Source organism: Xenia sp. Carnegie-2017, unplaced genomic scaffold (genome assembly GCF_021976095.1).
Source record: "Xenia sp. Carnegie-2017 unplaced genomic scaffold, XeniaSp_v1 HiC_scaffold_21, whole genome shotgun sequence".
Taxonomy (NCBI): Eukaryota; Metazoa; Cnidaria; class Anthozoa; order Malacalcyonacea; family Xeniidae; genus Xenia; species Xenia sp. Carnegie-2017.
Genome location: NW_025813484.1, coordinates 76,512 through 90,282, shown reverse-complemented (window position 1 = coordinate 90,282; position 13,771 = coordinate 76,512). Strand labels below are relative to the sequence as shown.

At 32.5% G+C, this 13,771-nt stretch overlaps 3 protein-coding genes across 3 annotated transcripts; 1 reads left to right on the top strand and 2 right to left on the bottom strand.

Annotated features, from left to right (window-relative positions):
• Window positions 1-23: 23 nt before the first annotated feature.
• On the bottom strand, window positions 24-2,089 carry LOC124443709 (leucine-rich repeat-containing protein 23-like). Its single transcript, XM_046994210.1, has 11 exons — window positions 1,936-2,089; window positions 1,756-1,868; window positions 1,631-1,682; window positions 1,440-1,547; window positions 1,272-1,365; window positions 959-1,092; window positions 751-887; window positions 596-672; window positions 415-530; window positions 287-322; window positions 24-220 (listed from the first exon to the last, which is right to left on the bottom strand). The coding sequence occupies exons 1-11, from the start codon at window positions 2,014-2,016 to the stop codon at window positions 182-184; spliced, it is 987 nt and encodes a 328-aa protein (XP_046850166.1). The 5' UTR covers window positions 2,017-2,089; the 3' UTR covers window positions 24-181.
• Window positions 2,090-2,200: 111 nt separating this feature from the next.
• On the top strand, window positions 2,201-5,449 carry LOC124444274 (CTD nuclear envelope phosphatase 1-like). The gene is made up of 9 exons (XM_046994851.1): window positions 2,201-2,393; window positions 3,833-3,899; window positions 3,998-4,064; window positions 4,135-4,186; window positions 4,252-4,323; window positions 4,400-4,444; window positions 4,517-4,588; window positions 4,661-4,772; window positions 4,866-5,449. The coding sequence occupies exons 1-9, from the start codon at window positions 2,265-2,267 to the stop codon at window positions 5,009-5,011; spliced, it is 762 nt and encodes a 253-aa protein (XP_046850807.1). The 5' UTR covers window positions 2,201-2,264; the 3' UTR covers window positions 5,012-5,449.
• A 53-nt stretch (window positions 5,450-5,502) lies between these two features.
• LOC124444437 (galanin receptor 2b-like) lies at window positions 5,503-8,426 on the bottom strand. The gene is made up of 3 exons (XM_046995060.1): window positions 7,812-8,426; window positions 6,694-6,739; window positions 5,503-5,969 (listed from the first exon to the last, which is right to left on the bottom strand). The coding sequence occupies exons 1-3, from the start codon at window positions 8,052-8,054 to the stop codon at window positions 5,503-5,505; spliced, it is 756 nt and encodes a 251-aa protein (XP_046851016.1). The 5' UTR covers window positions 8,055-8,426.
• Between the last annotated feature and the right edge of the window lie 5,345 nt (window positions 8,427-13,771).

Below are 13,771 nucleotides of genomic sequence, written 5' to 3'. Positions count from 1 at the left end.
AAGTTGAGAAGTGGAAGATAGTATTTTGTTGATAACAATGCTTGGGTATTTTTTTAATCTATGAATGGAAAAATTTTACTTAACACTTATTTAGTAAGAACAATTTTAAAAAATGTCTTCAACTTTTGTCAAAATCGATAGTCAGTCATTTTCTAATTCTTGTTGGTAACATCTTAAATGGCTAATCATCTTCATCTGCAATAACTTCCATTGTATTCTCCTGAAAAAAAGACAAAAATAATGATGGTGTTCTTTAAGCAAAAGACCACACTCAAAAATCTATTACCTCCAACGATTTATTTCGCCGTCTTTGTTCGTGAATCTAAGACAAAAGCAAAATATTACAATCGTTGTATGTTATTGAGAGGATAAAATCATAGATCCTGCAAATGGTTATAAAATCCAAAAGTAAACCTCCTCAGCTTCTTGTCTTTCCTCATCAGTATATTCATCTTTATCTAATCTCTCTAGTCGACGTAAAGCAATCAATACTTCAATCCTGTAATCATCTTCATCTGCAGCGTGATTCTCTATAAGTAAGACAATAAAATTTCATTGCTGCTTTTTGGCGAGAATTTACAGTTGTGTAAATTACCCATGATGACAAGAGCTCGCAGTAACGGTAGACATTTCAATTTTTCAATTTCCTTTATGTCGGAGATAATATTCCCTCTTAAAGACAAATATTGCAGAACATTTTAAGGGATTTAGTTCAAAGCATGTTCATTTCTATTAAATGGTTTACCTCACCTAAGGTTTAAATACTGCAAATGTTTCATGTTAGAAGAAAAACCGTCAAGTTTTTCAATCTCATTATCGCGAAGATGAATTGAAGTCAGATGTTCGAGACGATCAAGATTTTCCAAAAATTTTATCGAGTTACCGGCCTAACAAATGGAAAAGATTTATTTAAATTTGTTATGTACGCAATCACAGGCACAGTCAGGACTTCACTTACCAAGTACAATTTCTGTAAATTGGGTAACATTCCAATACCCTGTGTAGATATCAGTTGGTTATTGCGAAGTTCCAGGGTTGTCAAACGTGATAATGCTGATGAATCAAAGTCACTTATTTCATAGATGTTGTTGACTAAAACAAAGCAATGACATGTCAACAATTAATAATTTGTTCATGACAAAAATCATGAGGTTTTTAAGTTCTTGCTGAAGGCATTAGCAACTTTTCCTTGCTAGGCGAGTTGCATAAAAAACAAGAATGATAATAAAATATAAGGTTGTCTTCTTTTATTAAAGAACGCAGGTAATTACATGAAAGATTCAGATTTTCCAGCAAAGGATGGGCAATGCCTTTAGTATCCACTATCTTGTTATTGGCGAAGTTGGCTTGTTGCAAGTAAGGTAGCTTGAAACATAAAATGGATACACGTCAAGATCATTTATGAAAGAAAAACATTTTTATCTTAAAGATTTTCATACTTTGTCTAAACCAGCGGATGCTAAAAGATTTTTATCAGCTTTTAACGTCAAGAGATGCGTTAAAGAGCTTAGAGAAGAAATGTCCTTCAACATATTACTACTGATGTCCTGTAATGACACAAACATGAAACTTTCATTTTTCTGAAAAATGCAATATATCTATAAGTTCGTGAAATGTTTATGATACTTACTATATATCGAAGATGGATAAAGCAGTTTAATATACTAATGTCAGTGATCTCTCTGGTAAAAATGACAACAGAAAATTATTTTCAATTTGTAAAAGAATAGATTTTCAATGAACACATTTATCAACCTGTCGTGGATATCTAAACGAACATAAGCATGGGCTAGGCCGTTTCCAGTTTTGCACAACAATGATAAAGATTCTGCCAATATTTCTTCTGTGAGAGGATTCTCTGGAACTTTCTGATAACAATTGACTAGTCAATAATAGCATTGAAATGTACAAGAAAACGATACATCCTTAACTCACTTCTTCTCCACTACCATTATCATCGTCGTCGTCATCCAAAATGGGCTCGTCGACTCCTTCTTCCTCATCGAAATCAGACATTTCAAAAAATATTTCAAAATTGTTATCAGTTAATATCAAATTTAACTCCAAGAGAGAAATTGTCAAATTGCATATACGGTAACCATAGAAACGTGACACCGAACTTCGCTAATTTCTCGGTTGGAAAAATGCAAAGGAAATACACAGAAATAAAGCGGAAGTTTGGAATGAAAATATTAACCATCATGTAGGAAATAAATTCAGAAAAAATCATCAAATTCTTGTAATTATTTACATGCACTTACTGTATGGAGCTCAAGATGGCTTTAAAGATCTTAAAAGAATTCTTACCGTTGCATAAATGTCGGAGAATTACTACAATTTTTGTAAAACTATGGAGTTTAATTGTGTACATACTCAAACGAAATATGAGAGCGGTATGAATGATTTATTTTAAAAGAGAAAGGAAACCTTGATATATAAGTTTATAAATAAATAGCATAGTGCTCAATGTTTTATAGGCGGAGCAGTGTAAATTTTTGTCTTCTTTAAAAGTAGAGACAACTTTTTCTTACATCCATCTTCCTGTTGTATTTATATTCAAATAATTTATACATAAAACCAAACCGAAAGCAGTTGTAAACTATCATTTGGAATTTTTGTTTTGTAAATGTACTTGTTATTCATTGTCACATCTTTCAAAAACTCAAACAAGTTTTTTACTGTCAAATCAATATATAGTTATAACTAAACTCTTTCCAACTTGTTTGGAAATTTTCAGTTTCACAATAAGAAAACTTAGCCATTGTTTTAGAAACTGTTCTTGAAAACTTTACTAGTAAGTAGGCTTTATGAACACTATAGTTTGAGGCAACTTTACAAAATGCACATTGTGTTAGTCAACTTTACACTGTCACAATACACATTAATATGTTGCAAAAAACTATACTAAAGTAAATGGTTTGAACCAGGGAGTATCGTTACATGTTTGTAAATGTAGATCGTCCAGGTTAGTATAGTCCTGAGAAGGACTGTTTTTGTTGTTGTTGACTGACATTTTGACAACCTTAGCGGTTAGACAACCTATCGCTAAGGTTGTCGAAACGTCAGTCAACAACAACAAAAACAGTCCGTCTCAGGACTATACCAACCTTGACGATCATCATTTACAAACATGTAAAAAACTATACTGTCAAGAATATAAAATCAATAACAGAACTTACCAACATCACTAATTTTTATGCTCTCCATTTGTGTTTAATGTCATAGTTGACTTTTAATTATTCAAAGTAATTCAAAGCAAATAGTTGCTATTTGCAAAAATTCAAATTTTTTCAAATTATTGCAAGTCTGTCAATATTTTAGAGAAAATATTGTGTTAAATAGCTCATCATTAGGTATTTCTCCTGGGTTGGTCCATATTGTCATATCATCTCTTGTTTTTTTTGTTAAATTTTCTTGTCTTTTTATTGTGATTGGGAAATTATTGGAAGTATGCCCCACTAAACAATATTTGCCGTTGTCTAATTTTTTGATATATTAGCATTTTGTAAAGTAGTAGGCAGTCTTCCTGCTTCCTTTCTTACCAAGACTTCACACTTCTTCAAAAAATCTAGTCTGTGTTTTACATTGTGTTTGTTGTATACAGAGGTACACATCAGGGGTATATTTGGTGTATTAAAATAGACACTACACTAAAAGTCAGTCCTAAATCTAGAACATTGAACACTCCTACCCATTTTTCTAAATTGTACGTGTGCCCCCATGTTGTATAATTCTAATTAAAGGCTGGGAAATTGTTCAAAGTAATAGCTATATCTTGACCTGATTTGTTATAGTTGTGCATATTTTTTCTTCAATATTTCTTCTTTCTCAGGTTATTGAGCATCAAACAATACGATATTCAACATTTGAATTATCACCTTTATCACAGCAGAGACTTCGTAAGTAGATTGATTTTAAATTTGTGTTTCTTATAGTGATGTTGTTGTAAGCAATTTTCTTGTTTTATGACTTTATGTTTTTGATATATTCTGAACAGGTGTTGTACGGAGAAAAACATTTGTCTTGGATTTAGATGAAACATTGATTCATTCCCAACGAGATGGGTATTGTTAAGCATATCAAGTTACAAACGTTTGTCTTTGAATAAGTCTATCTTAATTTTCATTACTTTAGAACTGGTAGAAAATCATTGTGTCCCAATATGCCAGCTGACTTTGTTCTTCGAGTAAGACTTCATGTTAACATGATTTTTAGTGCATTTTATTTTGTGAATTAACAATGTTTTTGTAGGTTACAGTTGAGCATCAAACAGTTCGATTTCTTGTTCATAAGCGTCCTCATCTTGATTTTTTCTTAAAATTGGTATGTTTATAATCAGATACATCATGATTTTATAAATGTTTTTTTAATGATCTTAATGGTTTTGGTTTGTCACCAGGTTTGTCAGTGGTTTGATTTAGTTGTATTCACAGCAAGCCTAGAGGTAATTTGTTTAACTCATTTGAAAGAGCAATGATACAAAATAACGTTAAAGATGAAAGTCAATGTTTTTTAGAGATATGGTACGGCTGTCACTGATAAAATTGACGGTAATAGGAAATTTTTTAGCCAAAGATATTTTAGACATGTAAGTTATATCATGTTGTTTCTTCTTGTTTCAATTTCTTTTTTGAAAAGTGCAGCCACTTTTATATTTTAGCATTGCACATTACATTTTGGAACTTACATCAAAGACTTGTCAATAATTAGTGAGGATTTATCCAGTATTTTTATTTTGGATAACTCCCCTGGAGCGTACATGAATAACAAAGGTACGTTGGCGCACATTTTTTTTACTCGTTGATCACTCCAAATTTGTATCTTTATCATGAAAATCTTTTACAAAATGTTGTATTTATGTCTAGATAATGCCATTCCAATAAAATCATGGTTCGCTGACCCATCTGATAAAGCTCTTTTGAATATACTACCAATGTTAGATGCTCTCAGGTTCACTGCCGATGTGAGATCCATACTCAGTCGTAATGTACATAATCATTCCACATGGTAATGGCATGTCGTCATTGATTTTGTCGTGCACAATGACGTAATTAGTGGACAGCTGTAGAAAGTCCAAATGAACGTTCACAATGATTCACAGCAGATGTGTGCTAACACGTGAAACAGCTGTTCACATTAAATTGTCCTTGCTGCAGGCTCAGCGAAGATATTAACGTTTAGTGTGGCGTACAGACCAGGTTTGTGATTCAAATGTCATTTCGTTACCATTGCAGGAATACGTAGAATGAAGTGAAGCAATAATTAACTTCTAAATAATACACACCTGCTATGAACATGAGGATGTTTAACATTCAGTATAATTTATATGTTTTTACCATTCACACCATGTACACATCCAAATCTTAAGTGTCTCCTTAATTACTTTAATAATTTGATTCTAGTCTAGTCACCACTATTCTAGCTTTTTATTAAAGTCGCGATTTTGATATTCTTTTTGATTGGTTGTAATCGGAGACGTCGGAAGCGATGATCTATCTTACATTACAAACTTATACTACGACCTACTAAGCTAAAAAATGCTTTTCTGTACATACGTAAACGCCATGCGTAAATTATTGAGTTGCACAGGAAATTGATGTACATGAAAGCGACGGAGTAATCATAGATGATGCTAAAGATATGGACATTAACTTTTTGATGAAGCGTTTTGTCAAAAGTAAAATTAACTATAAGCATTTGAGTGCATACAAGATATGGAGCACATGTTATGATTAACACGACCAGAAGAATGGTGACGACAGTTGTGACTTTCTTGTGAGCAACATTCTCTTTCAAAAAAGCTTGCGACTGTTGCGGATCCTCGGTCATTTGAAAGCGTTGTTTTGCTCCACGTCTTAATGCCCAAAGGACGTAGAAATGTATAATGATGGAATTTGTTGCGCTGACTTCAATGAAAACACACACATAAAACTGTGCATAATGTTTCTTGTACCCAACCCATAACCCCGCTGCAATAGATGTGATCCAAACAAGAAATATTCCCATCAGAGTACGACGTTTATTAAGGAGTGTAGACCATGTCATGGGTAAGGCAACGACTACTAGTCTTTCTACTGACATGAGAAGTAATGTTGTACAAGAAGCGAAAAGTGCCATCCACGTTAAAGGTAATGATAAAATTGCAACCAGACGGTCCTTGTATCTCATGCTTCTTATGGGTTGTATAAGGACCACAAAAAATAAACCATTCAAAAAATCTGCAAACGCCAGGTTTCCTACGAGATACGAATGCGGGAAACAAAAATCTTTTTGCGTTCTTTATACATGGAAGCAAGTAGAGTGCCGTTGAGAAGAACTGCCACCATGGCTAATGTGTAGGACAGCAAGTCAGATGGTTTCAATTCAGCACTCATTTTGCAGAACCTAGAGCAATCAGCAAACGTTTCTTTATATTTATGAGTCTTTATATATTCATCAATTTAAATTACATACTGAAATGTGCGAGTTATGCGTTGCTTTTATTGTTTGGACAAGAAAAAAATTATGAATTAATCAACTTGCAGATAAAAACGAATGATAGTTGTCGTTGTTTCGATAAAAACATATGATATGTACATTAATATGCAGCTTTAATATGCAAACTTTGTCAATTTACAGATAAAAATGACTGATATTCTTCATTATTTTATATGAAAGGTAATGTGTTCAAAGAAAATAGTTTTAATATTTTACTTGCATGTTCATCATTTTGTCCAGACAGATAGATGAGAAATAAAACCTTAAGTTTTAATATAAATTTTAACCTTTATGTTTTTTTGCGTTAACCCCTAATATGTTCACAAAATTTAGAATTGTACCTAAAGCAAACGGTTTCAAAGAAAAAATGTTGAACAGTTGCCATTCCTGTGTTATAAAATTTCTCATTCACGCCAATGATATTACATTTATCAGATAGCCATAAAAAAATTTATAGATTTGAGTTTTCGTTGGCTTTAACTGATGGAACACAATTTTATTATAAGAGATGCTACATACGTTTGAGGAATATGATTAATTTACCTTTATTTTGTTTACTACTGCTGCAATTTAAAATTTCCCAGACGAGGTACACTCTTCTTTATTAGCTTGAGTGTTGTATGTTTATAAACAGCTTGTTTTATGTGCTCAAATTTGAATATTTTACTTTATCTGATTATATTGAAAGTTAATATAATTTAAATGTCTTTATATTCAGGCAAGAATTATAATTTGTAGACATTTTATTCAATAATTAGGAAAATGAATAAACTTTATCAACTCTGTTCCAAAATGAACACCCGCAAAGAATGAAATATTTATGTCAAACTAGTTCCTGCTTGATTTGAATTATTCAACAGTCTTGAGTTTCTTTCCAATCTCTTTGAATGATTAATCTCTCGATCATATATGTTCACTTTCGAGTCATCACGTGTTTTTTTAAAAGAGAAGGTTTTGATGAAGGCTTCCCTGTAACGCCTTAGTCTGTACGCGTAGACGATGGGATTGACGATGAAATTTAATAATTCTATTGGAAGATAATAGCTAATGAACTTTCGAAGGGTACCCTGTGTTTTTACATCCAATGGAGATCGAAATTTCACTGCTGAAAGAAGAAAGATCTGAGTGGCTACCATATGTGGTAGTATTGTCACCACCATTATTACTACCAAAAGGAAAACGACCGTTGTCACGTGATCATTTGTCCGTTGTGTCTGAAGATATTTTCTCGTGTATGACGAAACTTCGCTATCACAGACCAAATGACTTCGCTTTCTTTGTCCCATTTTTAGAATGATGTAAGCTTGGCTTGCTACAAAGACGACAACACAAACTTCGAATACAATTGTCAGTGCGAACTGAGTTTTAAATACATCTAAAGTAATAAAAACTCCACAAGAAAATGCAAAGATCCAGATAACGCACAATGTAACAATAGTCCTTTTTACTGACACGATAATTTTGCATGTGAGAGGATAGCACACAGCAATGACTCTTTCAATTGAAAGGAATACCAAACTCATCAGTGATGCTTCAATTGTCGTCCAGATCATTGACAGTTGAAATTTTACGAGCATGCTGTTACATGAAGCAAAAATTATTATTGCGACACCTGGAATGAGTAAAAGTGTTCAACTATTTTTTCGTGACGAAAATATCTCAAGTGACATTTTTAGTGGACAGTGAACAGGTTATTTAATGAGCAAACTTACGTAAAAACACGTACCTGTCAAACTGTCAGCTAATGCAAGATTCCCAATGACATAACTTGTTCCCTGTCTAAACGTTGGCGACTTATTTTTCCACAATACAAACAGCAAAGTAGCATTAAGAAGAAATGCAAACGAACCAATCACAGCCACAATGACGTAGTAAACTTGAGGCAATTGACATATCTCGAATGTTGTCTCAGTTGTATTTGTGATGTTTACTGTCATCATTGATAAAATTTTCCTAAGTGACAATATTTTTGTTTTAAGTCTTTAATAATTCTGATTTTACTTCTTAAACAATTATAAGTTTACTCAGTGACGGCTGCAAGCCATTGAGAAGAGGAAGAGAAAATGGTTTTACATTATACTTACTTATTTTTCATGGTATAAATACAACTTCTATAGTTAGTTGCAAAAATGTTATTATTGATGCCTGTTTTTGCGCTATATATTATAGGCGAATACTTAAGAGCGACAGGTACATAGAATTACTAGACATAACTATACTTGATCCTATCTCGTTTTGGTGAGAAATCATTAGCAACAATTTCCAATATGCCGAAGAAAAGTATAAAAAATTTTAACATTTGTAGAGTTATTTTTAAACAATAAAAGGATTCGGAGCTTGAAGTCAAGATATAATATCGTTTCTCAACTTTAACTTTATTCGACAAATGTTAGATATGAAGGAGATATTGTATACATTGATAAATAGTTGGAAATAATTACTTCTGTAACATTTATAAGGACTTTTTTTAAATACTACATCTTCAGGTAGATATAGAGATCAACCCACAACTGCCACGTTTATAGCATCTATAACAAAAACGTAAGCACGCTCCGTACTTTACAAAACTTGTGCATAAAAATAATAACATTTAAATAAAATTAATACCGCAAATTCATTGTTTGGTTTTCAACTTGTATTTATGTTGTGCAATATGATTTATATAGCAAGCACACGAATTATGCCTTTTTTAGAAAGTGCTTGACAACGCTTTGAATTGTGGTTAAACATTCTTAAGAGACATTTAGCTGTTGTGCAGCACGAAATCTCTTAGATTTGTTCTACATATTGTTGTGAAGCTCAAAATTTATCATTGTATTTTTGTCGTTATAAACGACAAACATTTCTATTTTGATTATGTCGTGAATTCAGTCAGTGTATTTTCATTTTCATCATTTCGTACCTGTTTTCAATTTTCGTCTCTTGAAATGTGAAATTCTTTTATCAATTTACTCTTGTAGCAATAAAAATGGCCTTGCTTCCTCGAGCACTCGACGATTCAATTAAATTTTATTTTAATTTTGATAATTGATAACGTTAATTGAATTGTTATTGCAAACCACAAACTTAACAGAAAAACAGAATTTTTTGTGATAGATTAAATGATACACAAAGTCATGAATATTAGCAATAAAACTTGTGAAAGTTGTGTTACCTTAAGTTAGTAGTTCTGGACTGGACATTATATGGTCCACTCGATCTTTGATATCTCAAATTCAAAAAAGCTTTTTTAATAAAGCTTATTAAAACTATTACAAGAAGATAACGAAAATCTTTAAATGGTAGGAATTTTATGAAGTTGCACTTAAGTATTGATCTTATTAGTTCAAGAGTTTTACTGGCAAGCTTGTGTGATAGAAATTTTAGTAATCAACAGACAAAAAATAGAAAAAAAATTTCAGCAATAATTAAGTGTCAAAGGTACTTATATGAATTTTACAGTCCACAAGTACAATACACGAACACAACCTTTAGTACACAAACACAAATAGAAGCACACGAACACAAATCGAAATACACTAACGCCAGTCCATATTCTGCTTACTTCAAGAATGACGAAACAATAAGTATACAGTTTACATCACAATTCTTAGCAGTTTAATATTCCGAGCTTACATCTCAAGATCGAAGAAGCAACACGATTTTACTCTACTAGGAATTATCAAATGAAAACTACAAGCACTCTTATAAACCCAGACTGAAGGCTAAACTAAAGCAGGTATTTATACTTTCTACATAAGACAATGAATAAATCAGCTGGTGAAATAGTTGTTTCAACGGTATTTTATGGATTTCACCACAAACAACAGATACAATATTGCAATGTCATATTATATTCAGATGTGTACATATGACTTTAACGTCCCCATTAGACAATATCGAACGTCCATGAACTTTTCTCGCAAAGAATAGAAAAAACTCTTGAACAAATTCATTATATAACTGATAGATGCTTGGAACTTCAAGTAAACGGACCACAAACATGTGCAATGTAGCGATGTTACTTCCAAGAGATGTGTTTCAACGCTACGTGCTCGTTGTCATTTTGCGGAGATGCAAAATCAAACATTTTAATGACTTTCTTTGTTGAAGAAAGAAAATGTTTGCGTTATTCTGGAATTCTGCACCTTCGATCTTCAACGACTGTAGTATCATATTTCAGCAGTTTCAATTACTTGGTAATATTGGATTCCAATATTGGGAGGAAATTACTTGATCATATAACTAAAGAGCATTTTCAAATCTTGAACAGGTTTGACGTATAATATTAAAGATATAATTTCATTTTAACTATGTTGATTTAATCTACTATATATTTGCAGGCTACCAACACACACGCAATGCGTACCTATTTTTTCAAAATGTATGTCATTGTATTTAATAAACGAAGCGATTCGGGAGATATACCCAAAGGCTAAAAAATGAAAAAGAACGTGACTATTCATGATAGTTACAATAAATAATGTTATGACAAATGACTTCCTAGGCCCCAAATGTTAGACACTTTTTTCCCAAAACAAAACAAAATGGGAGGGAAGCCCGGCGGTTCGTTAATAAATCTTCCAATAAAAGAAAAGATCAAAAATTTAGAAAAATTTCTTAAATTTTTGTACTTTTAAGATGTTTCATATCTTTTTTGGTTCAATGATCTCGATGATCTACTTTAATTTCCGTTGAAGTCACAGTATCGAGACTTTACAGAACATGTCGTTAATGTCGTTATGAATAGTAACAATGCATGAAGTTGTAGCAATCATGAGACGATATTGAATGTAGAAACTACACTTTAATTTCGTCCAAATTGCAGTCATATCTTGCTAGATTAAGGTTAGAAGAAGGTTTAAGGGCGTTCTGGTTGACGTCACCAACATCTTAATGCTCAAAATCAATATTTGCGTTATTTAATACTCTGAATAAATTTGATTAATTTATGATTTGCGTGGAATCACAGAAAAATTGTCAATAGTCATTTGTATTTTACGTATATTAATGAAGGGACACTGGGAGAGCATAGTTCTTTTGTTTGGCAAAACAATACGTTTTGTTTTTAAAAATTAGATTTGATAGATATCCGATAATTTGTTCAAGTACGAACAATGGCATGTTAAACAATCATGTGGATGAAATACACATAATGACATGCTTAACACCATGTATAAAGATACCATTCACTTCGAAAGACGTCTTATTTGATTGCAGATGTAACTTGCACTGGTAATTACCGATAATTTGGGCATAATTCGATCAACAGCAAGAGACCTTTTCCAATAGTTTTGAGAAAATTCGGTTGATAAGATACCACGTAGAGAGGAGAAACCAAGTGAAGTAAGTTAGTATTCACGCCCAACAGGAATGCTGTCAGTACCACATCCAAAATGTTGATAGCAGCTGCAAAAGAAGTTTGAGCGAGGAAATCCTTTATGAAATGTGTATACACACATAATTGCTTCGATATCAGGTATGAAAATAGATCCCATGGCTGGAAACTATAAATGTAAGTGACTACACTGACGATAAATGATTATTTTATTGATGCTACTGATTTTTGGTTTCTTCAAAGTGACATTAGTCATTACTGAATATATCTAATGAATACAACTACACTAAATTTGCCTTCTTTCTCTAACGCACTATGTGTTTGAGTGCATAGAGGAGCAGTTTTCACAGATTGTGGTGTAGACTTGCAACGAACGAGAGCCGTAATTGTCTTTTGTTTGAATCTCTACTACTCCTTGCGTTATTTTTAGTAGTCAAGAAACCTCAAGGCAAACAGAATGCCCTTAAACCTTCTCCTAAGCTTAACCTAGCAAGAAATATGACTGAAAGATTCGATGAATATTTGGACAAAGTTAAAGTCGACTTTCTAAATTCATTATCGTATCATCAATCTTACCCTACCACATCATGTCTCGTTACTTTGCATAACGACATTAAAACGCACGAAACATCTGAAAATTCTAATGAATTTTTGTCTTTAAACGCATTGAAGGATTAATTATTGTCTTTGTGAAAGATAACATGCTCCTAATGAGTAAATGAAAATAAAGAATTGTAGTCATGACGTCAATCAAAGAAATGTTAACAAAGGAAAATTAGTCACTTTAACTTAGTAGTAAGAAACGTGAATTCTGTCTTTTTACTGAGAAAATATGTATAAGTTACGTGGAATAATAGCCTAGTCTTAGTGAAGGCTTTGTAATACGAAAGCGTCTACTGTAAGAGGCTTTGACCACGATGTTTAGCCTTTTGACTGTGTGAAACTTGCTACATCATTTAAACTCAACTAACTAAAGCTATTTGTGCAATGAAGGTAAATGCTCTACCATTTGAACAGTCAAACAGAAAACATATTACAATTTGCTCATTCTCAATATATCTGAATAAAAATTTAAAACGCAAACTAGCGTCATATGCAGAGTTATTCATCATGAAATCTCGTAAACGTGTTTAATATTTCCTTATATTGTAGATCCCACATGGATGGAGTTGTGAAAGTACCTTTACCACCTGTGTCATTCACTTCAATTACTCTTACTAGTTTGTCATTGCTAATGTGTCATGGTGATTCATGGCCAAGAATGTTCATTTGTAGTTTGGATTCTTTGTGGATGTCAGTTGTTTGTTCATATAATGATGATGGGCCCCATTGTTATATGAACCCACCTGAAGGTGGTCAGCTGATACTCACAGAAGATCAACTCTGCACTGACCATTCTTTGAGTGATGATTTAACTGGGGTATTGAAGTGGTCCCTTTTCCTTCGCTTGAAGTTACCCAAAGTGTGCATTCTATCAAAATGGCGATTCATAAGAACAGTAGCTTTTTTATTGGTTAATGATGCCTGTAACTTCGTGTATGGAATGGTCTAAACATACTGAATGGACATCCCATAACGGCATATTGGTAGACTCATAGGTGAACATTGAAGTGATTGGTAAAAATGGATTTTAATCTACGAAGATGGGAAGCGAGTGGAAAAACACGATCCATGTCTTTTGGTTTGTAAGTTGAGAAGATAAATGTTAAAATTAACTTGCGTGAGTAACTGCATGAGATAGTTAAAAAGATCCTGATGGTCTATTTTATAATTTGAACCATGAAAAACACGCAAATTAAAAATAAAGTCGATAAAAGATGTCACTTGCTGTTAGAAAATAGCTGGCTTTCACTCGCTACTTTTTACTTATTTTATTTTATTTTTATAAAGAAAATTGCAATGCTGCAAGTAGGGTTTATAAAATTTCGAAGAAAAAATTGTACAATACATTTCAACGATATAAACGTAAAAACTGCG